At 34.8% G+C, this 26,430-nt stretch overlaps 1 protein-coding gene across 3 annotated transcripts in view; it reads right to left on the bottom strand.

Annotated features, from left to right (window-relative positions):
- Nucleotides 1-26,430, bottom strand: part of OXR1 (oxidation resistance 1) — a 217,036-nt gene that overhangs the window by 78,591 nt on the left and 112,015 nt on the right. For all 3 annotated transcript variants that reach the window (XM_039328780.1, XM_039328778.1, XM_039328779.1), the window contains one exon: nucleotides 25,672-25,871. In XM_039328780.1, the coding sequence (XP_039184714.1) occupies nucleotides 25,672-25,871 (200 nt within the window). The remainder of the gene's footprint in view (nucleotides 1-25,671; nucleotides 25,872-26,430) is intronic.

Here is a 26,430-nt window from a genome sequence, read left to right as displayed (position 1 = left end):
CCATGAGTTTCAACTGAAACACAATTACATCTAATGACATTATTTTTTTTCTTACTTGTAAGGGAACAGAGATGGCACAGAACAGATGGCACATAGCAGATGCCTAATATCCAATCAATTTCCATATATTTCTAATCCATTCTTGTATCTATTCCATTTTACAATAGTTGCTTGTTTTGCTCCCATTCTCTCTCTTTTAAAATTGTAGCTTTAAATCAGACAATGGATTTAAGGAGTCTTCTCTAAGCACTTCTATCACTTACTTTAGATTCATAACATATGCTACTTGCCTGTTCCACTTTGCTAACCATACTGTTGGCTAATAGACTGAATTCTTGTTTACTAGCTTTCAGCTGCAATGTCTTGACACCGCTATTAGAATTCATTTACAGAAGTAGTGAAGTATAGTGCCCAGCATACTGAAATGAGAACCAGTTAAATTTTTTGCTCAGCTGTGAAACTCAGGAGTTCACATTTAGAAAGTGTTCAGCCTAGCCTAGTCTAATTTGAAGGTTCTGAAAATATGGGAGAAGTGCATGTGCCTCCCTGCCCACTTTGGAAAAAAGTGTAATATCAGCATGTGATAAATAACTAATATTATAACTATTTTTGTTTATATGTCCTTGTTCAATTTTTCATCTACATTTAACCTATTCAGAGCTAAACATTCAAAAGGCTAAAAAGGTTAACAAGGCAGCAGGGGTGTCCTCAAGCCAAAGCCATCCCTAGGGCTGCATTATACTTCTAAAAAGAAAGAAAGAAAAACCAGGTAAAAGTTTATCCTGTCCAATATAATTTGGCTCTAGGGGACAGAGCTCATCTCTGTTTCCTAGCCAAAGGACCCAGCATTGTCCAAAATGTGGTCATGTGGCTAGCATGACTATATGCCAAGGTGCACAGAATGCTGTTACCTTCCCACCAAAGTGGTACTTATTTATCTACTTGCATTTGCATGCTTTTGAACTACTAGTTTGTATGGAGCTGTAACAAGAATGGGAGTTCACCCCATCACGTGGTACTTGGGTCTCGAACTGCTGACCTTCCAGTCCACAAGCCAGGAACCTTAACCTCTAGGCCAACATGCTAGTTGGTAAAGCCAAGTCTTAACACTTTTCCAGAAAACCAGAAGAATGGGGTAAGATGTTCCAGAGGGCAGCAGCTGAGGAACTGAACACCTCCTTGTTCCCATCAGTTGAAATTTCTTAATTAATGTGATATGCAGCACCCCTCTCTGTTTGACTTGGTTGTATAGGTTGATGTAATTGGGATGAGATAGTTACTTAGGTATTCTGGTCCCATGCCATGAAAGGTTTTAAATATGCTAAATGAGAAGAATTTAGAATGTCAAATATTATTACATCCTATCCAGATAGCATGCAAAATAACTGAAGAAAACGGTGGAAATAAAAATACAAAAGCTTAGCAAACTCAAACATTAAGGCAAAAACTATGGTTCTTGTTACTGTAGCCATAGAGAGAGAACCAGATGGAAATGTCTTCCAATACAGAAAAGATCAGAGAAAGATGCACTAAGATTTTACTCCAACAAGGAATAGGGTTATTATGACCTCAAAACCTAAAATGGGACAGATTCACAACAGCAGGCATAGGCAACCAATGTGACTTCTACTGTATGCTGATGGAAATTACTTGCATAGCTTTCTACCATTTTTACATATAAAATTCAAGAACTTTAAAATGAGCATGTGCATATTTATAAAAAAAGAAAACTCAAAAGAGCACATGCACACTGCCTTACAACATTTAGCAATTGCAACAAGTTACGATTAATTTTAAAATGTAATTTTTTCTCAAACTCAAAAATGATAAAAAGGAACCGAAAAGGGACATTTCTTAACTCTCCAAAAAGCTTAGACTTACTCAAAACTACACAGAAGGAAGTACATAAATATAATAGGCATTTCAAATCAAGAAAGAGTCATAAAAATTGGGAAAGCTAAAATGATCAGCGCCTATTAGTCACGATGGATATTATCTCTTTTATCTGAGGCGAAATATCCCTTGCTGGAAAACACAACTAAGATGATTCCCCTTTCATGTCCTGTTTGGGCTTTCTGGCTGGCTATTGTGACAAGGTAAACGTTTAGTCAGACATAGGAGGACTTTTGATGTTTTTAATTATTTATTTATTTACTTACTTACTTTCTTATTTATTTATTACATTTTTATGCCACCCATCTTCCGTATAAGGCAGGGGTAGGCAACCTTGGCTCTTTTATGACTTGTGGACTTCAACTCCCAGAATTCCTGAGCCAGCCATGCTGAGGGGAAAGGGAGAGGTTTCCAAGCTGAGCCATGCTGGCTCAGGAATTCTGGGAGTTGAAGTCCACAAGTCATAAAAGAGCCAAGGTTGCCTACCCCTGGTATAAGGTGACAATGTTCAGGTGGACAATTTTAATACTGTAAGCTTATGCTTTTTATTCTCACTTAATTGTATTAAGAATGGCAGAAGCTACAGAGCATAAACTTTTTTTCTGCAGGTTCCAGAAGATAATCCTATTAGATTAGATGGTTCTTATTTCCAGATAAATATGTAAAGGATTGCAATCAAGGGCGTTTAGGCAGTGAAGCTCTGTAATTGCGAAACACAAATCATTTTCATTGCACCACAACAAGGTTTGCCCAAGTTTGTACTTTGATTACATAGAAGGATCTGCCTTAGTTAGTTATCTGAATGGAAAGCTACAGGAGAAACCCTCTTTCATCATCTGTTATTCTGGGGCGGGGAGGGGGGAAGTGTGGAATATAAACAATTTGTAGAAGAATAAATGCATTCTATTTTCTAACACAAATGCAAGTGTATGTTATATGAAGTTATAATTATAGCATAAATGTTCCACACCCATCCTCACACACATATAAAAGGTAGCAAAACTGGTTCTGCCTCTTGCTGAATTCTAAATGTTAAAATGAAAAGGATTAGCAAAAACATATGCAAACAGACAATATAATCCTAATGAGAAGGTCTATACATTAGTGTTATTTCTTGAAGAATGAGCTAGGGTATCAGATCATGGTCAATACCTGATTTTAACCACAAAGTTTCTCTGTGATTATTGCAAAAACCCCACTTTTTCTATTTAAACTCTTACTCATTGACTTCTAAATCATAGAACATTCTGTTTAACTGGTTAGAATTCCTTTTTTTTTAAATGGGTCACTACATTACAAATTATCTGAACTGCTTTATGTATTGACTGTATGAAGGGCGATTAATGGAAAAGTTTTAATTTAATATATCTTACTTTAGAGGCACTCAGGCAAAATCTGTCCATACAGAATAGAATTCTTTATTGGCCAAGTGTGGTTGGACACACAAGGAATTTGTTTCCGGTGCATAAGCTCTCAATGTACATACAAATAATAGTGATAATCATGATCATATAAAACATGAAAATACATTCATCATAAATCATGAAATACAACACTTAGTGATAATCATAGAGTATTAGCTAAGCAAACAACATAAATCATACTAGGGTACAAAAAAAAACCCAATATAAATTGTAACATATAAGCCGCAAAGTTATAGTCATAAGAAGACAAGGATAGGTAATAGTAAAGATGAGGAGTATCATAGTAATACAGCTTTACTAATATTTTGACAGTGTTGTAGGAATTAGTTGTTAAGCAGAGTGACGGCATGGGGAAAAAAATTGTCCTTATGTCTAGTCGTTCTGGTGTGCAATGTCCTATAGCGTTGTCTTGAGGGAAGAAGTTGAAATAGTTTATGTCCAGGATGTGAGGGGTCTGTATAGATATATATGCAGAATATGCTTCTGCACATGCATTAACATCTAATACATAAAATATGCATGCATAAAATCCCATTCACGTTTTATGCATAAATAAAATAGAAAAATGCATGAAGCATGGGTGAATCCCCTTCTGTCTTTCTATTGGTCCACTCAATCAATAATTCATTATAAAAGAACACTGGGGGTATCTCTTTTATTTCTTCCCTAAAAATGTAAGACTGTGTTCATAGTCCTCATAAATACAGGTTTGCAAGGAACTCCATCTTAAACAGATTTCCTGCATTCATAGAAGCCTGTGCATCTCAGATGTTCATATTAAATACGTAGATAAAAGGATCTAGGACCAGGAACTTCACAGCTTTAGGACAGGAACAGCTATGTGGTTTTACTTTTCCTTTAATCATGAGTCCCTTCACCTGATTAAAATGAAAAAGGGGCTCCAGGTTTGAATGGATTAAAAAACCACTGGATATAAGATGGATTGCCAAGTTGTTAATAATTCTTTAGATCAGTGTTTCTCAACCTTGACAATTTTAAGGCATGTGGACTTCAACTCCCAGAATTCCACAGCCAGCATTGTCAAGGTTGAGAAACACTGCTTTAGATTCTCTGTTTATATTATGGGATTCTCATATTTTGTAGTTACTATGATGATGGGAATATCCACGCTCATGATTTTGAGTAATAGTTGCCAAGGATAATAGTAAATATTGAATAATGCATGTATCTGGCTCTAATATTAACAGAACTTATTTATTTGTTTTTAATAATAATGCTTTTACATTTAAAGGCCCATTTGGTCAGATCCAATGCTAGATTTGTATGCAGATGCTTTCTGAACATTATGCTCACTTTATGGAACACAATAACCCATGTCTCCTCAGGTGGTTTCTTAAATTTGATATAAGCTTCTACTAATACTGATGTAAAAGTTAATTCTAAATTGGTTTTGAAATTATGAAGGAGAGTTATCCTCATCACTAACAGCAAAACAGAATATGATGTACATGTTTTTAAAAACGGAAACAGCATCTGGTAGCTCTGTATGATTATTATTGGGATTCAACACGTGCTGTGTATAATTTTTTTTCTCACCTTCTGAAGAAAATCCCCCTTGTGAAACTAGCTTTTGATAACTATTTTCCAGTTGATGGATATTTTGCACACTAAAAACAAAGCTACATTTAATGCAGTTAAAAATCCAGACTTTGCAATCAGATATAAATATTTAAAATAGCACAGATTTGCATATATCTGTTTAAGGTATATAATTTGCTCTGATTTGGGGGTCTGTTTGGCAGAATAGTTTGTGTGTGAGAGAGAAATAGAGGCAAGCATTAATAGAATGGAAGGCTGTCATGAAAGGCACCACAGTCCTCTTTGGCTACTTGGAGCTATAACAACTTGGCTATTTTTTCCAAAATATTAGGAAGACATCCAATTGTTTAATCTGATGAAGAACCAGCAGAGATGCAATGGAAAGTAAGAAGATAAAGGTTTGCTCTGATGTTTGGATTATGACCTTAATTTTCAGCGTTTCATTTATGCTTTAATTATAATACCCTAACAAAGATAGGGTATTATAGCTTTTTTATTATTAAGAATTTTATATAGTTATTTCCAATAAAAAAAACCAGAAGAGCCGAACCTGACATTTCAATAAGGTATGGTAAGTAGGATTTTTCTTTATTGGTTTCCTGAAATGGACTAGTTCTTACCTGGTTATAAGTTGTTGCCTAGGCTGGAAGCATATGCTAAGCCATGGCTAACTAGATCACAGTTCACCAGATTAGCATAACTGGTTGGGCTCAGATGTCACAGAAAAGAGAATTTGGCTGAATTTGGTTCTATTAACTCCATGGATGCATATTCTTGGAAGCAGTATGGAAATGGTTTGCTCTGCCTTCTTTCAGGCAGTTAGTTGTTTTTTTTTTTTTTTTTTTTTAATTTTCCAGTCTACATTTAATGCTGGGACTTTGAGACATAAGTACACTTCATTGGTTCTGCACAGCAGAAAGAATCACAGAATAGCCCGCTTTATTTTAACTTATCATGCTGTGTGAACCCAAACATATTATCTGATTGTCCTTCATGAGACAGCAGACTCAATTGTGTCTTAAATGAAGTTTCCACAAATAGACTAAGTTTTATAGATGCTTCCTTAAACCATTTTCTTGATTAATTATTTACATCAGCATAATAATTTCCCTCAGTGATTCATTTCCCTTTTAAAATGAAAAGGTTATACAGATGACAATCATTTTGGGGGCGGTGTGTGTGTGTATGTGTGTGTGTGTGAGTCTTATGAACTTTATTTTAAAAGTCTGGAATTTTAAGTTGGGCCCTCCTCTCAAGCAGTATATTTAAACTGGATTCGCAAGGAAATATAGAATAGCATCCTTGGTTTCATGTATCACTGAGAGCAATAGTTCAATTTTTTGCCTCTGGCAATGAAGTGTCTTTGGACACCTTTGTTGGGTTAACATGAGAAATATGAACCTTGCAGTCACAGAACAACAGGATTGGAAGGGACCTCGTGCCATTCCAGACAAATGGATATCCAACTGTTGCTTTAAAATGTCCATTGATGGAACACTCACAATTTCAAAAGCAGGCTGTTCCACTGATTAATAACTCTCACATCTGGAATCTTATTTTGTAAAGCTCCATTTATTACTTCTTATGTCATACTCATGTGCTATGGAAAATTCAGGTAGCTGTCACTTAACAATACTAACTGGGGCTGGAAACTATGTCATTAAATGATGCGGTCATAAATAAACACATGACTGCATCACTTAGCAATGGCAATTCCAGCATGCCCGGTTGTCATTGTTAAGCAAGGACTTCACGTGACCATGACTTCTTCCTACCAGTTTCCTCATTGACTTCACTTATGGGAAGCTGGCAGGGAAGGTTGCTAATTGTGATCACATGATAGTGTAGTTGCTGCACAAGCCCTAAGTTTGTAACTACCACTTGTTCAGTACCATAGTAAGTTCAAACAGTCACTGAAAGACTGGTTGTTTAATGTGGCTCACCTGTAAATACGCACTCTCTTCCCTGGGATGTTGTTTCAAGTATTGTAAGACTGCTATATCCTTATAAGCATTCTCCTTAGGCAAAAGATACCCAGTTCTTTTAACCATTCCTAACAGGATTCAGCCTTCCATCATCTGTGCCACTCACCACTTTGCCAATTCCTCAATATCCTTCTTATGCTGTGGCAACCAGAACTGGACACAGTACTCCAGATGTGGTATGACCTTTCTGCATAGAGTGGAACTATTACTTCCTGTGATTGTGATGCAGTCCAAGACTGCATTGGTTGTTTTTGTTTTTGGCAGCTACTAGTTCATGTTCAATTTGTAGTCTGCCAAATACCCAGATCTTTATCACAAGTACTACTGCTAAAATGCCACTATTTTTGTGCTTTTGTATCTGGCTTTTCCTACCTAAGTGAAGAATCTTAAATTTGTTGCTGTGCATGTATTATCAGATCAGGCCCAATGTTCAAGTCTATCGGGATTTTTCTGAATTATTACCCTGCCTTTTGAAGTATTACACATCCTCCCCAGTTTTGTGCCATAAATTTTATGGACAGCACTTGTATTCTCTCATCTAAGTAATCTAAGGAAACTACAGACCAATCAGTCTAACATCAATACCTGGAAAAGATAAAAAAAAAACAGATTTGCAAACAACTAGTAGCAAACAAAGTTATAACTGGTAACCACATGGATTTGTTAAAAACAGATGATGCCAAACCAATCTTATTTCATTCTTTGATAAAGTGACCAAATTAGTAGACCAGCGAAATGCTGTGGACATATTATACTTAGATTTCAGTAAGGCATTCGACAAAGTAGACCACAATCTACTGCTTGGGTAAGGTAGAAAAAGGTGGAATAGACAACATCACCCCCAGATGGATCTGTAGCTGGCTGACAAACCGTACTCAACAAGTAGTTCTCAATGGTACTACATCCTCATAGAGAGAAGTAAGCAGTGGGGGTACCACAAGGATCCATCTTAGGCCCAGTACTCTTAAATATCTTCATCAATGACTCAGATGAGGGAATAGAAGGGGAACTCATCAAATTTGCAAATGACAGTAAACTGGCAGGAATAGCCAACACCCTAGAAGACAAGCTCAGGATTCAAAAAGATCTTGACAAACCGGAACAATAGGCTCTATCCAACAAAATGAGTTTTAATGTTGAGAAAAGCAAAGTTTTACATTTAGGCTGGAAAAATCAAACATATAAGTACAGATTAGATGAGACCTGGCTCAAAAACAGTAATTGTGAAAGGGACCTTGAAGTCCTAGTCAACAATCACTTGACTATGACCCAGCAATGTGCAGCAGCAGCCAAAAAAGCTAATACAATCCTGAGTTACATAAACAGAGGCATAGAATCAAAATCATGCAAAGTATTAGTACCACTTTATAAAACTCTAGTGAGACCACACCTGGAATACTGCAACCAATTTTGGTCACCGTAATACAAAAAAGATGTTGAAATATTGGAAAAAGTTCAGAGAAGAGCAAGTAAGATGATCCAAGGCCTGGAGACTAAAACATATGAAGAACGGGCTAGTCTAAAGAAAAGAAGAAATAGGGGTGACATGATAGCAATATTCCAGTATTTGAGAAGCTACCACAAAGAAGGGGGGGATTATTTTCCAAAGCACCCAGAGAGGAAGATAAGAAACAATAGCTGGAAACTGATAAAAGAGAGAAGCAACCTGGAATTAAGGAGAAAGTTCCTAACAATGAGGACAATTAACCAGTGGAACAGCTTGGCTTCAGAAATCATGGGCACTTCATCATTGAAGGTTTTTAGGAAGAGATTGGACAGTCACTTGTCTGAGATGGTATAGGTTCTCCTGCTTGAGCAGGGGGCTGGACTAGAAGACCTCCAAGGTCCCTTCCAACTTATTCTATTCTATTCTATTCTATTCTATTCTATTCTATTCTATTCTATTCTATTCTATGAAGAAGTTAAAGAGCACTGGATCCAGGTTAGAGTAATGGGATATCCTACTGGATTCCTTGCTCCATGTAGAAATAGATCCATAATGGACACTTTGGGGGTATGGTTGTTTAGTCATCTGTAAATTCATCTAGTAGTGAAGCCATCCAGTCCATATTGTTTCATTTTAACAAGAAGGGCACTATGAAGAGGCAATAAGATTTTATTATTTATAGGTGAATCATGTTGGTTTCTAATAATCAACTTCATCCTTTCTAAGTGCTTGCAAATCCACTCCTCAATCTTCTTTCATAAGATTTTCCCAGATACTCATGTCAACCTGGTTATAGTTTCCTGAATCCAGTTTTTTTTCTTTATTTTTTAGAGATTGGAACAATAATGGCTCTCCTCAAATTCTTGGCACTTTTCCTATTATGAAAAGTACAGTAACAAGTTTCAGCATTGCTCCTTGTGTTTGGAGCTGGCTTAATTTCTATGGCATTTAATTACCTAATGTTAAACAAAATATTGAAAGAATGGCTATCGCCTGCTAAACACCCTACCACATATGAGGTTTGGGAACTGGATTTTGCTACAGAGAAAAGTGTTTTATTTTCTGTCCCAGTATTATTTCTCTTCCAATATTCTATAATTGTTTTTTACATATTGCAAAAGTGTATTGGGAGATCTAATTGTGATTTTCTGCTTCTTTCACTGTGGAACACCTTGTTCAGAAGAACAATTACTATACAAACTATAGGGCCACAACAATTAATCATAACAATCAGCAGCTTTTCATTTCTGCCTTATATTCTCCAAAGATAGCTTTATCTCATGCCACAGACATGAGCCGAGGTGGCGCAGCAGTTAGAGTGCAGTACTGCAGGCCACTTTAGCTGACTGTGTTCAGCAGGTCAGCGGTTCAAATCTCACCGGCTCAAGGTTGACTCAGCCTTCCATCCTTCTGAGGTAGGTAAAATGAGGACCCAGATTGTTGGGGGCAATGTAAATATATACATACATTGCTTACTGGTGCTTGTACTTAAAGCGGTATATAAGTCTCATAAATAAATAAATAAATCCTTCTCAAAATACACATCTTATTTTCTTAGATCCAAGAGATTTGTGGAGATGGTATTTCAATTAAAAAGTGTGAAAATAATGTTTAATCTTCTAAGATAAGTTGGAGATAATCCAATATTTGGATCATTTATTATCACTCTTACATAGGAGTTGCAAATGAGATGGTTGCTTTATAGTTCACTATTTAAATATCTATTTCATTCAAATAAATTAACATTTATAATATAAACTTTATAGTTTTCTTGCAACCCTCCCATAAATAACTACAACCCACAATAGAGCAGCTAAGCCTTTATAGTTTTTTTTACTGAAGTTCCAAGCTTTGGGCTCAGATGCCAATCATTATTCCACCAGGACCAATAAAAATGTAAAAATTTATTTGGACATACTCCAAAAGAAGTGTTTCAATTGATTTACTGGCCCTTGAGTGGAAGAATCCAATCATTTAAAGGAACTGTATTCACTAAAGAACTAATTATTCATAAATATCCATTTTGACTGCCTGAGACATATTTAGAATGTCAAAGTAATAGGAGAATAAATAGGCAAATAAATTTAATAAATAAACAAAAATAGAAGAAGCTGAAAATGTTGAAGCATAGCTTACAAAACCTAATGGAGTTTATGGTGTTTGTAATTCATTAGAATCACAAACTTTAATTAAGTGAGTAATGATAACAACATTTGTGAACTAGCTTGTTAGCTGCCCAAAGTTTAAAATGGGCCATATATGTCTTCTAAAAAAATAAGTAAATATGTTATATGTTATAGCATAAAAACTATAAAGGCCAAAATTTTATTGATTTATTTACAAATTGCTGGAAGAATAAAAAGTCATCTTAAGAAAAAAAGAAAAAAAAAGAAGGGTCCTTAATACTATATGACAGAATTTGAAACACATCATGTCCACCTACTAGGACAGTGATGGCAAACCTTTTAGAGACCAAGTGCCCAAAAACTGGCCTCGCCCTCACTCCACCTCTGCCCTGCCTCCACCCCACGTGCCCGCAGGGCCACTCACCGCCTTCAGGGCCTGCCGCAGATCGCCTAGACAGTCCAGAAGCATCATGGCGGCCATGCCCTCTGCCCACGCCCTGCAGCATCAACTGTGCACAATGGGGCATGAGGCCAGATTCTTGTCTACGCTGCCTGGCTGCCATGTTCTTGGCTGCACTGCTCTGCATGGGCCACGCTCGGGGGTGACTCTCCTCCAGGGGGGCTACTGGTGAGGAGGGGGTCATGGGGGGAGGGAAGGCTGGGGCAATGGGACATGTGCCCACAGAGAGGGCTCCAAGTGCCGCCTCTGGCACATGTGCCATACAGTAGGTTCACCACACTGTACTAGGATATTAGATAGACAGACATTAAATATGACAAAGAGAGAAAGCAAGTGAAAATTAATTACAACGGGAGAAATTATGGGAAAAATCAATAAAATTTATCCCGCTGTTTTAAGAGAAAATTATTACTGTACTAAATGTTTACCTAGGGCAGGGGTAGGCAACCTTGGCTCTTTTATGACTCATGGACTTCAACAAGCCAGCCATGCTGGCTCAGGAATTCTGGGAGTTGAAGTCCACGATTCATAAAAGAGCCAAGGTTGCCTACCCCTGACCTAGGGTAAACAAATCTATCAATCATTCCAAAAATACTTAATCATATAATAGAAAGTTTTGTTATACAGAATGAACATTTTATCATATGTGGAAGCGTTAGAAAAAAATACACATTTCAGTTCATACTGAAAATTTAATTTTTTAAAAATTAGGAATGAAGAAAAAAAATCAGAACCCTTAAAGCTATATGTTGATGGCTGTGAAGACAAGTCTAGCTTAATATTTGAAAAGAGATAATTTACTGTAATTTACTTGATTGTAATCATCAGTTGGGGTACAATATGGGGGATTTGAAATTAAGTAACTTTCTAGCAATATTTTTTATCCTTTTCTTACTATTTTTTTTGTTTTCATATGAGTATATGCATTTATTTTGAAATAATGGTAAATAGCGGTCATACTAAATTTCTTGTTCATAGAATTTTAGTTTTCTAGAGATTTCTGGTTATTTGTTGAGAAATGAAACTGAAGAGATTGTCTTGAATTAAGTATTAGTGCTCATAGCCTAAAAAAGGCTATTTCTCAATCCTGCTATTTTAGAGAACTTCCAATTACTCTCCAAACTTACCTTTATGGGGAAGGCAGCATAGCCACAGAGCATTGTAAATGAATGAAATTTTCTGGAACTCCTGAAAAGTAAGGCTACATTGGTCACTTTGGTGGATGAGCTTCAGTGCAATTTAAATGGAATTACAGTTGTGCATCACACCTAATCCAGCAAAATGGAGTTGCTTAGAAGTAAACTGTTTGGCTTGTTCTGGTCTCCCGAATTGTCTCTCAAAAGATGCAACCCCTCCAAAATAACAGGGTCAATTATTTGGGTGATATTCTGAATTCACAGATCCTACTGAAGTACAAAATGGAGGTTATGTAAGTTTTAGCTGGTGCATTGAAATGGGAAGCCCTTACAATAGTAACAGTAACTCACATACTGCAGTTAAACTCTGTGATGCACGCTACATCTGAACTGTCTTTGAAAGACTATTCATAATCTGTAGTTGGTGCAGAGTGTAGCAAAACAAAAGATCCAGTAGGCTATTTCAGCAGATCTGCACTTTGGTTATCTTGCTAGTTGTCAGTAGGTTTCAAGGTCCAATTCAAATTGGAGGTCTGAACCTATAAAATTTTACATACTGTAGCTTGGCTACTGTTATCTTTCTGTACATTCAGTCTGCATGGGAATGTTGTGGGTTCATGAGGACTTTTATAGGAAGGGATTTCTATGCACACATTCTTGGTAGTTGTTTCTGTTCGCTGGTAAACTCTTACACTTTATGAAGAAAAAATAAAAATAAAAAAGTTTGTCAATATGTTAATCCTCTAGGAGTGTTTTAGATTCACAACTTCAGGTGCATCAGCAAAAAAGGGATTCGGAGATGTTAACCATATCTAGCTGGACAAACAATTCAAGATTCATTTTTGTCTTATGCAGATAAATCAATGATTTATAGCAGCTAAAGTCAAATTGGGCCTATAACAAAGACAATTTGAAATTTCTGAAATGCATTAATTGGAACTTTAGGGAATCAGGATGGAAAGTCATTGGCTCACTGGTTGAAACAACAAAAATAACATTTTATATCTGGAATTCATGCCAAAAATGGTCAGTTATGTATTGACACAGACTATTAATTATCGGTGTTATGGGTTTTTTATAGTCAGTTATTTAAAATGGAGAGACATCTGTAACTGAACAGCAAATGCTTAGTGATAAAATAGTGAAACAGAAAAGATCACTCAGAATTTTTTTTTAAAGCTGATGCAGCTTTTGACATTACAAAAATTATAAGCTGGTACAGTTTTTGACATTACAAAAATTATAGAGAAAATGCTATCCATAAAACTGTGAAAGCCCCTAGACTGAACAGAATAGTCATGAATTGGCATACATCTATATTTTTAGAGTTTTATGTCAATCATTTAATCTTTCTATGCTTCTTCCATTATTTTGCAGTAAGAAAGAACTACCCAAGGATACAAATTATAGACATTAACATGGACTTTAAACATAAACTGAAGCATCATGCTGGAGGGCTACAAAAATCCACCCATTTCAGTCTGGATTTGTAAAAAAAAAAATAGATAAGCATCTAATAATATCTATGTAGTAATTGTTATTTTGGATATTACAAGAAATAAAATAGAATAATGTACTTTAATCATGCTGAATGCTGAAATGGTTTTTGATATGGTTCGTACTGAATTTAAGATCTATGATCTATTTCATTTGAGAGTGACATGTCTAGTATCTAAATTTGACAAATAAAATAATTACGATGGGACATCATCTTTTAATCTTGGTGTAATAAGAAATTTGATAGTTCTTTAATTCTTATGATTTGGTCTTATCTAATCATATCTTTGTTTAGGTTTCAAATCGTAGCATATGTTTATATAATTTTGGATATAAATGTAATAATGAAGTAAACATGATGTTAAACTCATTTTATAAAGAGCTTCAACTATATTCAAAGCTTAGCAAAGCGCAACACTCAGCAGAAATATAATCTTTAAAAAATGAAAAGAAACTAATTCTCTTGATAACTATTGATATCATTCAGGATATGTGTTTGCTATTTATATGTCTTCTACAGGAAGTGAAGTAGTATCTTACTTCTGGTCTAGATTTAATGATATTAAATTAATTATATTTTTGAAATACTGAATTGATACGATATACATGATCTCTTTTTTTAATTCTCACGCCATTTATATCTTTTTGTCTATGTTTAGTTCATTCTAATTAACATGCAGATTTTTTCCATTATACATATTTTTCATATTGATATCAGATGTATTTTTTTCCATTAGTAAAATAATAAAAATAAATAAACATAAGTAAATAACTGCATCATAAGTAAATAAACTAAAAACCTGTTAAACAATATAAACCACCACTGCTGTCTATCCTGACAAAATTCTTCTGTTTTTAGAGAACCATTTGTAACATCCATTACATAATCCATATAATCATGTATTTTGGAAACCTTAGTCCTGTAGACTAAGTTCCAAGACGTATAGTTTTTTCTCAGACTAGCAATCTATTCAGGTAAATTATTTCTTTGAACAAAAGCACTTATCAGTTTGTACTTTCCTGCAAACTATGGATTTATAACCATAACTACTGAATGAAATTTCAGTTTCTTAGCTTACCCTGATAACCTCTAAGGATATATGAGCCACAAGTACCTATCCTATTCTTGCTCCAGCTATACTTTTTATCAGAAATAATACATCTGCCAATACGCAGTTTAAAATCATTTACAATTTCTAAGAGTTATCATTGTGCTATATTTGATTACACCTATGATTCATATTACTTATAACTGTACATTCTATGCTATAAAGACAAATAGGTATTGAAGTGGCATAAATATAAAACAACTGTCTCAGCTTGGAAAAGTTCCTACATAATTACTGACAAATGAAGAATCATGGGCACTGACACCTGGAAATAGTTGAAAATGGCCCACCATTAACTATATGGTGTGTATGCTACAACAGACTAAAATGAGCTGAACAGATTTTGACAATTCAGCAATGGATGATATGACACTAGCAAACAGCAGAGGGCAGTGTCATATTAAATGTGCCTTAGCTTTGTAGTTGCATAAACAATGTGGCCTTACAACACTTGATAAGCTTTATCTGATCTGAGAAGGTAAGCAGGATTTGTTTAAGTTAGTAATTGGATGGGAGACACCCCCCCCCCCGCTAGGAGATACTAAGACTGTAAGAAGTCAAAAGGGTAATGGCAAAACTTTAGTATCCAAAGAAAATTACATGATGTCACCAGAAATCATGCTTAATTTAAACAGAGATATATTACTACTGGGAAAACTACAGCTTTAACTATATGCAAAGAACAAGGCCAGTTTCCCAACCAGATATCACCTACTGGTGCCATTTGGAAGAGTTCTATGTTTTATGTAAAACTATTTTCACAATCATAGCCAGCTGCATTTCCACATTTTAAAAAATGCTACCACAGTCACGGGGATCTTTATAATAGAGGAAAAAACTCTTCACAGAGGTTTTTTTTACTTTTTTAATGAAAGTTGCCCAATTATAGGCTCATGAGACAGAAATGTTATACTGAATATAAGCTACAATGCTTACCATCTTAGAAACGTTAATGCTAGAAGAATGGAGCACTCTGATCCAAAAGGCAATTATGATTTATTGTCCCTTAATTCAATCTATCAATCAAGATACTCAGATACCTACAGAAGATAGAATCGTGAAAGCCATGGTGTTCTCTGTGACATTCTATGGAAGTGAGCTAGACTTTAAAGATGCAGGAGAGAAAGAAGCATCTATTCTGATGCATTTGAACTTGGATGTTGGAGAAGACTCCCGAGAATACTGTGAACAACCAAGAAAACAAATCAATGGATCATTGAATAAATCAAACCACAGTTCTCATGCAAGACATAAATGGCCAGACTGAACTTATCTTACTTCAGATATATTATGTGAAGATTCATCTCTCTGGAAAATAATTCTAATGTTGGAAAGGTAGAAAGAAAGATAAGAAAAAAAATGATCAGCAGTAAGGTGAATGGGCTCTGTTACAGTGGAGATGAATGCACCATTGAGAAACTTGAAAAAACAGGGATAGATCCTCATAATGACAAAATAATGACTTGACAACATATAATCAATCAACTCAATCTTAGCAGCATCATATAGCATAAGGAATGCAAAGAAAAATATGAAGAACCCCTTCCAAGAGCAGAATTATTCATTCCGTGAAGCAAAGCTAAGGCTGCTGTTCACATCCCAATTCAATTTAAATAAATTTATAGGGTCTATCACAGAGTAGACAATTACCAGATTACCTCTCAATCTGATTTAAGCCAGTGAATGCATAATTCACTTCAAGAACTATAGGGCAAAGTAAGAGAAATCTTTTTTTTTTTTTTGTCCAAACCTACTAACTAGAACTCCGCAGATACATTCATTTATTTTAAACTAAGGTACAAGTGGGCAACAAATGCAAGAATTATGAAAATGAAAAATGTAGAAGTGCTCATCCAATTCTGCTGTTCAATATGATCTTCCCCTTCCTCTCCCTTCCTCTCTATCACTGCCTTTTCTCCCCATCCCATTCCACCCCTCTCCATGGCTGAACCAACCTGTGTGGGCTGAGACTTGCAGTTATAATCAGTCAAGGTGTTCCAAGTGTTTCTTTCTCTGCACGGGATCTGCTTCAAGTTGCATATATATTGCTTGCTATATATTGATTTTAACTTCCCAGGGCACTCCACTACAAATCTAAGAGTAGCTGGTTTGGAACAAAAGCTTTTTCCCAGCAGAACCTAATGAGAGTTTGCTGAATATCAAAAGGTTTCAAGCCATCTCAGAAAGTCTCAATAAGCATAATGGGTTTTTAACAATGATTAATTCATAAGGTACTGCTTATGAATACTTTTGGGTGCATATTACAGGGTTTTTTTGTTGCTAATCATAAAAATAACCTGTAATTTAACCTGTTTTACAGAAATGTTCTGTTTTTACATAATGGCAATGTGTACCCTTCAGTACATGGTGGCTATGATGCACAGATGAAAGAAACACACAAAAACATGAAACTATTGTTGAAGCACATCCAGTATACCAAGTACAATTGGAATATTTGTGGAGATGTAAAATTAGTGGCTCTGCTGCTTAGAAAGCAGTTTGGACATACCAAGAACTGTTGTTAATATGCAAATGTTGTTAAGGACTGTTGTTAATATGCAAGAGAGTTGCATTACATTAAACAGAAATGGCCACTCCCAAAAATTTGATTCTAGGACAGAAAAAGTGGCAAGTGAACCACTTGTTGACTCAAAGAAGATATTTTAGCCTTCATTTCACATAAAACTTAGACTGAATAAAATTTTGCTCTAGTTCTATAACCAAAGCATTATATCTGAGTTCAAGCGCACAATCTTCACTAACTGAATATATAGGTATACAATGACTATATTCCTTTTATTCCTATAATACTACAGTTAGACAGAGATGTTTGGACTTTATTCTCACATAGTATATCCTGGATCAAGAGTTTAAGTTCCACATAACATGATGGTGAATTCTGACTGCCAGGATAAAATTAAAAACAGTTTTTTATATACATAAATATAACTTTATCCATCATACTGATCTCTTTTGGAATGACCGACTTTGTGTAAAGTACAGAAAGAACAAGAAATAGTAAGCAAAAGAAATTAAAGACATGAAAGAAGAGGAAATCTAGATAAATCTAGTTTAGCTCAGTATCATTCACTATGGTTATCCATATTTTTCAGTCCTTCTAAACTATACTTGCTTCCATCACATCCACATACCATTTTATATATAATTCTGTATGTTTGCATTTCTATCGTATCTATCTAGCTATCATCTATCTATCAATGTAAGCATTGGAGAAAGGCTAGAACTTACATGTCATAATTTGATCTAATAATTCATGGAGAAAAATATATTTTATCAAATATATATTAGAAGATGTATATCTGCATAAAGTTCATTGAAATAATTCAATTTCCCTTATACTTATATTTGGCTTTAGCTGCACTCATGAAGTTCGTTAGCTAAGATTTCTTAATTAAAAAAGTCTTAGATATTGTGGTTTAGAAAGAAACAAATCATTCTGAACCTGATGCTATTCATCAGACTATTGAAGAATGACAGGAATCATAATTCAATACTATTTAATCAGGATTCAACCCTGGAGAGGCCAGGGCAGGGGATTCATTGCACCACTGCCACCTCTTCCACAAAGAGAATAATTTTTAGAAATGGTTTCTGTTGATCCTTTTAGAAAGAACATGACATTTTAATGTTGAATATAAGCAATAACTTTCAAATGATATTCTCGTTTCCAGGAAATAAAACACATTGTACTGGAGAAAAGAAAAGGTTGATTTAGATACATTGATCAGTCAATTTTGGCATCTCATGCGTAGCTAGATGACCATTAGCAAAAAGGGAAATGTTCAAAAATAAAAAGCAAATTCAGATCTGGACATGAGACTCCTAGATTTCTTTAAGCAATTCTGGGCAAAGGAGTACTCCCCTTTGTAAAAGATTAAGACAGCATACCTAAAGAAAATGGCTATATTAAGCTAAATGGAGTTAGAACTATGTGACAGAATCACAGCATACTAGAAAAGAGCCATCTAGGCCTCTGAATCTAACCCACTGCTTAGTGTAGGTATCCAAATTAAGATAAACTGTCTAGTCCCAAAGGTACTTTTTCAAAACGCAGATTCAGATTGAATGCTATGAAGCTTTTTCTAACAATGAAAGCAGTTTGATAGCAGAATCAGATGAAGTAGATGATTTCATTTTTTACTGGATTTTGTTTCTTATCCAAGAAGCTTCTTCAGTTCTGGAAATGAACTGAAGAAGCTTCAGCAGAACTGAAGAAGCAAAATGTCTTCAAGGAAAAAACAAAGTCCAGTTGCTTTTTGAAAAAACACCTTTGGAACAACCATGACCTGGATGACTGAGATAATCCATAGACATAAGCTGTCAAGCCTTCACCTGAATCCATCCAGTAAAAAAGAAAATAATCTGCTTCATCGGTAATTGTTCTGCTATCAGACTGCTTTCATTGTTAGAAAAAGCTTCATAGCATTCAATCTGAATCTGCGTTTTTGAAACTTAAATCTATTGTTTCATGTCCTTCCCTCTGGAACAAGAAAGAATTGGTCTTGACATCCTTTCAGTTATTTGAACAGTGCTATCATATCTTTATTCAGTCAACTTTTCTTAAGAGAACTCTTTGTGTCTTTCTTTATAGATCTTAATTTCTGTCCAAGTTGATTCAGATTTGTTCATTTTCTCTGAATACTTCTTAAAATGTGTAGCAATTTCTTCCTGTGATTTGGAAATTATATTTTTGTTCAGGCAGACTAAAAATGCACTTGACTTCAGTTCTTTGCAGCTCTGTAAACTGTTGGCTGTTCCTCAGTTTGCAATCACTTATTATTGCAAGATTTATTTTTGCTAGTACCATTACCAAGACAGCTACTCCCCATCTTTATCTATGAATTTTATTCTTTTTTTTGTAATTTAAAAATGTTTGCACTTGTTTCTATTAATTCTGGCGTTATTTTCAGCTCATTTTCCACTTGTTATTTCTATCTTTTGCAGTATTAGCTATTCTGTTCAATTTTGTATCATCTGTCAATTTAATATCAATTCCCTCTAAATCTAAATCATTAAGGCAATTATTGAACAGTGGAGGATTTAGGACTGGTCCCTGAACCATCCAACTTGGTACCTCTTTACAATTTGGTAAGAAACTATTAAAGAGTATTAGAATAGAATAGAACAGAATAGAATAGACTAATAGAGTTGGAAGGGACCTTGGAGGTCTTCTAGTCCAAACCCTTGCTCAGGCAGGAAACCCTATACCATGGGTGTCAAACTCGCCGCGTCACGTGACATGTCGTGACGTATCATGACTTTTTTTGCATTTCCGGAGCTGGGGCGGGTACGGCGTTCACATGATGCAACTGGCCCACGGCCTCGCAGTTTGACACTCCTGCTCTATACCATTTCATTATATATCCAGACAATCACCATGCTATTCAGATCATATTTAACTAGCTAGCTTGCTAATCATAGGATACTTTGCCAAATGTGATAGATCATCGGAACTTTGCCAAATACATTGGTTATTTTTTTGCTAATTTATTCATTTGTTAGTTTGTTTATTGTGTTTGTATACCATCAAATTCATAAAAAAATGCCTTCTGGTGTTTGTAATATAAAAACAGAGTAAAAATATAAAAACCTGTAAGGCACCAAAAGTATCCTATCTCTACAGGAGTCCCATAAACATTAAGAGTTCTTCTACTATCTGTTAAGGAAATTACTTAATCAAAATCATGCTAACTTCTGGTAATTAACACAGTTTTCAAAGATTCACTTTGGAATCTTTTCATATTAATATCTGAAAAGATTCTAGAATGAATCTTTGAATGTGTTAAACAGTTAGTGAGATGGACCTGTCATATAATAAACTAAGTTTTTTCGTACTCTAAAATGAAATTAACCTAGTCTTGGAGACTTAAATGTATCTGAAGTAAAGAGATATTCCCTCACAAAGTTTCTATTAATCTCAAGTTTCAGTCCTGTATTACTGTAGATTTACACATTTTCAGAATAAAATGTTAAGCACTGAAGAACCAGTAGGATTATGTGCTAACTTTGGAATCTTTCTTTCTTTCTTTCTTTCTTTCTTTCTTTCTTTCTTTCTTTCTTTCTTTCTTTCTTTCTTTTTCTTTCTTTCTTTCTTTCTTTCTTTCTTTCTCTTTCTTCTTTCTTCTTTCTTTCTTTCCTTCCTTCATTTATTTATTTATTTCTCTTTCTTTCTTTCTTTCTTTCTTCTTTCCCTTCCTTCCTTTATTCTGTTCTTATAACTTATAATTTTCAATGATTTTGAAAAAAGGTATGCTGTATTAATAGTTGGTTGCCCAAATATGTTAATTATTATCATTACCAAATTCATAGCTGTTTTGAAATCTGAATTATACTGCAGCCATAGGAAGCCAGAAGACAATGAAAATACGAACATTTATATTATGTAAAGATAAATTAGGGACATGCCATGTTTATTTGAAAATGTGACCATGATATAGATCTTAGTTGACATTTTTAAAGACCTAGATTATGAACGCATGGCTCATAAATGTACAGCACCCAAAAGCATAACTGCTTTCATACACATCTAATCCACAAATGTTATATAGTTAAAAAAAAACATAAGGCTCCAGCTAATACAAACAATGAACTCAGTTTTATTACCCATTAATGCTGTGTATTTTCCCTAACCTGAATAGACCAGGAAGTCAATATTTTTCTCTTAGACACATTCTTACTTAAAAAAACTCCCAAAAATATGTTTCTTCAACCATTCATAGCTATTTAAAAAAAACTTGAAATAAGGCAAGGAAATAAACAGGCCATCAATGTCCTCATGGTTTTGATTATTTTAAAAAAAGAAAGAAGATAATTCAATCTGTCACCAGACTTCACAAGGTTTTAATTACACACCTAAGTATATTGTATGTTAATGTTCTCTCAGAAAAAAAAAAAAAAAAAAATACTGCAGCTTTGCAGTTTTAGAAGTGAATTATTTTTGCCACGATTTTTCTTAGTACAGGGGAAAGACATTTTATCTTATGCAAATTGAACAGATTAAAAAATATAACTGGCATACCAATATATTGAATTCAGGATATGCTGCTGTTGCCTACTGTTATGTTTCCTCATGAATATATTTGGCCAATTAACAACTATATTTATTAAATAGAGGGAATATACATATTGAATAATTGCTGCCCTAAACTGTTGGCATATATCTGTATATGCAGAGGTGCACACAAACATACACACATACGTAAACATATTATATGTGAAATTCAATAGCCAAGAAAAGAAAAATAAGGCAAACGCAGCAATTCCTATCATTCTTTGCATCAAATATATTGAATGTAGAAGTAGAAGATATTAGTAAATGAAGCTATGCCTAAATGAAGAAATATATTCAAATAATGAGAAAGAACAATTCTTGAATTTCCTCATGGCCTTCTGTCCTGGTATAACTTACCTTAATTTGCTTAGTTTTCCAGCTCAGCAGAATCAAATTAATGTTTAGATGTTTTCATATCAAAAATACAGTGGTTGCAACTTTTCTGAATCATCACCTGAGATCAATGAAATTAATTTAGGGACGAGCAGACTCTGAACTGACAGTAGGTGGCATACAATAAAATTGGAATAGAAAATACAATGCAATAATTATTAAAAAAAATACATTCTCCTCCCCACTATGGGTATTCCCAAAACTATTAACATGTAGCAAGAAACACATCTGTTGTAGCTACCACAACATCTTTAAATGGACAAGAACATTTTAGAATATTGGAGGGGGGGAGAGAATTAAGGAGCCAAAAAACACAGTTGCTCTAAACTAATTAAGAAAATAGCTTTCACTTCCTCTGGTGATAACTGGGGTTACTGAATACAATCTTCTGCCATCTCTATCTCCCTCAGAGTAAACAAACCAACAATCAAAATGCTTCCTTTGGCTTCAAAAAAGTGGGCACATTCAGTTTTTGTATGATTTAGTCCACCAGGTGTTCCACATTGCAAAACGGTAAGAAGCATTTGCTCACTGGCATCCTTTACGAGAGATCATGCAGGAGAAGAGGAAGTAGAGCTGGGGGGTGGAGTTAAGTGCACAAATGGTCCAAGTGCAACCCTCCTAAATTCTGTTGACCCTTATCTCACACAAATTTAGTGTTGAACTTAATGTGAGGATCAGGACCACCCATTAAGTTGCAGCACAGATTTATTCAAGCCTACACACAAAAATACAGTCAACTAAAGTTCACTTAATATGTGACTCTAATTCTTCACGTCTGACATTTATCTAGTCTACTAATGGTCAGCGCTAAATTGGCACTACATAAGAGTGAACAGAATTTAAGAGGGATTGGACTTAGACTGCTTGTGGGAATGGAATGATTCTAGGCTGATCCATCTCTTAACTCTCTCCCTCCTGTCCTCCTCCTCCTATAAAAATTAATGTACCATCAACGTGCTGCTGCTGCTGCTCAATATCTATTAAAAATTGATTTACTTTGTGAGGTACAACTATCTGAATTTTCAGATGAAATCATTCTCAAGCTAGCTAGACATGTTGCAGACTGAAACTATGTAAATGCCATTTGGCCTGCCCCTGAAATAGAGGATCTCTGCAACTTTCCTCTATTTGGTGCACCTGTCACAAAAACCTTTTTGCTCCCTCAGAATTTGCCAAGTCAATATAAAGTCTCATCAACACAGACATTAGGTGTTCAAACCAAAGCCAGGGAATTGACATAAATATTATACAGTCTGGGCAAAAATAGGGTCAAAGAGTTGCGCGTGTTCCTAATTGCTATAGGAAGTAAGTATCAGCCCCTCCTAATTTCCCATCCAAATAAATACAATATTGTACTCAAAATCAGAAGTGAGAGCTTGGATAGACTAGCTAAGCCCAGAGAGAATGTGTGTATATGGATTTTTCTATTTAGAGAGGCAATTGCTTACAAAATATCTCCTATCCCAGATACTGGGTAAATAAGTACCAGTTTAGCCTCCAAGCAAATGTTTGTTTATCTTACTTTTTCATTTTTTCTTCTAGCTTACTTCTGACTTAAAAAACTAGTAGATAAGGATTATTTGCCCTCCTTTTGTATGTAAAGAATGTATTTCTATGTCTTGTGGGGGCGTGGCAACTGGCCCTGTTATAAGTCTCTGATATAAGCACATATTAATAATAAAATATAGTTCCTGTTGATTAGTAATTTTGTCATACAGTGCCAGACTGACTTCTGGCTCCAAATTTTAAAAAAAGAGATTACTTTAGACTTTTATGATTGCTGTGTGCAAAAGCCAAAATCTAATTTCTCCTCTGGTATGGATGCACTTCAGGATGTTCTTCATTTGGTACAAAATTCCTAGAGCATTAAATGGTTCTCAGCTGATACTAAAAATGAACTTCCTATTTATTACTCAGGCAAAACTCTTTGAAAGTTGCAAACATTTAAATCCCTGCTTAAATATTTATAAGAAATTAAAGTAGAGCATTGACAGCTTTCATTTGCAGACACTTTGTTTTTTCACAATAAATATTGTCGAATCTATATCCATTTAAGTTAGAAATAGCAAAGTCCAGAAAAAACAAAGCTAGCACTATTTCTTCCTGGTAGTAAGTGTCAAAGTGGACTAGATGTCTTGTTTTCTAGCAGAATATCTTTTTTCTCTTGAGTTTTATTTTAATCATTATCATGTATACATGCTTGTTCTTTCTGTATTACCACCATTGCATTTTCATTTACTATATTTTAGTTATTATACTTTACCAATAGAAATTACTTTTAAAACGTAACAACCCAACATTATAATCTTGCATTACAAACAGTACAGAGAATATACATCAGATTCATAAGTAGTTCCAAGAGGTCACAAGAGGAACAAGTAAGGACTTGTAAATGAGAAGCAGAAACATGGTTTTTCATCCTGTCCTATGATGTACATCCTGTCCTATTCTAATATTACAGGACTGAATGTTTTACAAAGAGAAAAATTTGTGGACTGTGGTTGTTCTTTTCCTGATATAAAAGCAGATGATTAGAGCAAGACAAAGCAATTAGCATTAGCCAATTTTCTCCTTTTTGAGTCCCCGGATAGCTAGCAGAAAAACAATGTAGAGAGCCATTGCATCTTTACAGGTCCTAAAAATATCTTTAAAAACAGACCGCATAACTATAAGACTTAGTTCTTTAGAAGATGCTCTAGTGCTGGGAAAAGAGGAAAGAAAGAGAAGAATAGCATGACTTTCAGCAAAGTGGATGGATTGTTATGATGGCAATGTTGGAAAATCAGAAAAACAGAGTTTAGGGGCGGATTACCATGCAGAAAATCTGTCTATGTGGTTGCTAAAAGTCAACATAGACTTGATGGCACATAATCAATCAAAAATTAATTAGAAATATTATGTGAAAATAATTTATATACATCTGTATTATTCAACTCATTTTCAGAGTGTGTTCAAGGATGCATGGAAGATCGTAGCCAAAATATCTACACTTCTTGGTTAGAAAAATAAACAATAGAGAGCAAGTTTTCCTGTCATATAATTTCTGTACAATAGATGCCTTCTATTTGTAATGTGTTAGGCATTAGATGCAATCACAAGACATTGCAGGCCTGGACAATTTGCCTCCTATAATAATAGGTCTTCAATTAAACGTAATCTAAAAATCCTAGCAATGAATCATCCCCAATGGTCAGGTTACCATAGTAAAGAACAACAAAATGGTAGCCATCATAACTTTCCATTTCTATTAGTCCCTTGCTTTTCTACAGAATAATCTGCCATTCATTAAGAATTGGTTGCTAATTAATTTATAATATTTCATAATGCTAATTTAGAAGATGAAAAAAAATGCACTTCTTCTTCAAGCATTTGGTACCTTCCTAAACCTAACATGTTGCTGAAATGGAAGAACAAAACAGATCATGGTCTGGCTGCTCTAGGGCATAGATGACAGTTCAAAGATATATTCTAATGTCCATCAAGCAAATGAATGAATATTCTACTGATCATTCCACAAGGAAAGGCCATTAGACATTTTTGATGGAGATAATCGTCTATTCACTTACCAATTGTGTAGTATCTCTTCAGTTCACCCTTCCGTGGGTTGCGCCGCTGGGAATTTGCAGTGTTTTTCTGCTCCTCTTCAGATGTTGTTGTGTTGTTAAGAGCTGTGGGCTTAGTTGGTTGCAGGGCATGTTGTGCTGCTGATGGCAGAGGATCATAACCTGATGCAGAAATTTCAATAGACTGGGATTTTTTCTTTAGTCTAAAAGGAAAATAATATAATATACTATTAACAGGTATGAATGATTACATGATTCAACTTTTCTTACAAAATACAAAATTTTGTATTACATGTATCACTGTTGCAAGATGCAAGTGGACACACAGTGCATGGACAAATAATAGTTTCTAGTTCAAAAGAGGTTAAAGTTGTAGCTGAGCTGTCATCATTAGAAGAGAGCATCTTTAGCAGAGTTTATTTGGAAAGAACCTTGAACTTGAGCAATTGTAATTAGAATAACTGCAATCTTCCCGAATACTTTTTCAGTTTATATATATAAATAAATGCTTTATTTAGTGGCATCTCTACCTCTGGCTAGTATTTCATTTACAAAATCCTGATGCTTAGATTCTGTTGTCAACAAATGCCAGGTCCCAGAGGATTTTGTCTTACTTCTTCTAAGTTATAAGTTTGAATGCAATTCATTTCTAAACTTTTGTAAACCTAGCTAGCCCAAAAGGTACAGCATAAATATATTTCACAAATAAACAGGACACTAAAAGGCACATGTAGAAAATATATACAGTAAATGAAAGCAATG

Source organism: Crotalus tigris, unplaced genomic scaffold, assembly GCF_016545835.1.
Source record: "Crotalus tigris isolate CLP2741 ecotype Arizona unplaced genomic scaffold, ASM1654583v1 scf7180000024384.25900115:4084858, whole genome shotgun sequence".
NCBI classification, from domain to species: domain Eukaryota; kingdom Metazoa; phylum Chordata; class Lepidosauria; order Squamata; family Viperidae; genus Crotalus; species Crotalus tigris.
The sequence above is the reverse complement of the archived record's forward strand: the minus strand, read 5'-3'. Positions and strand labels throughout refer to the sequence as shown.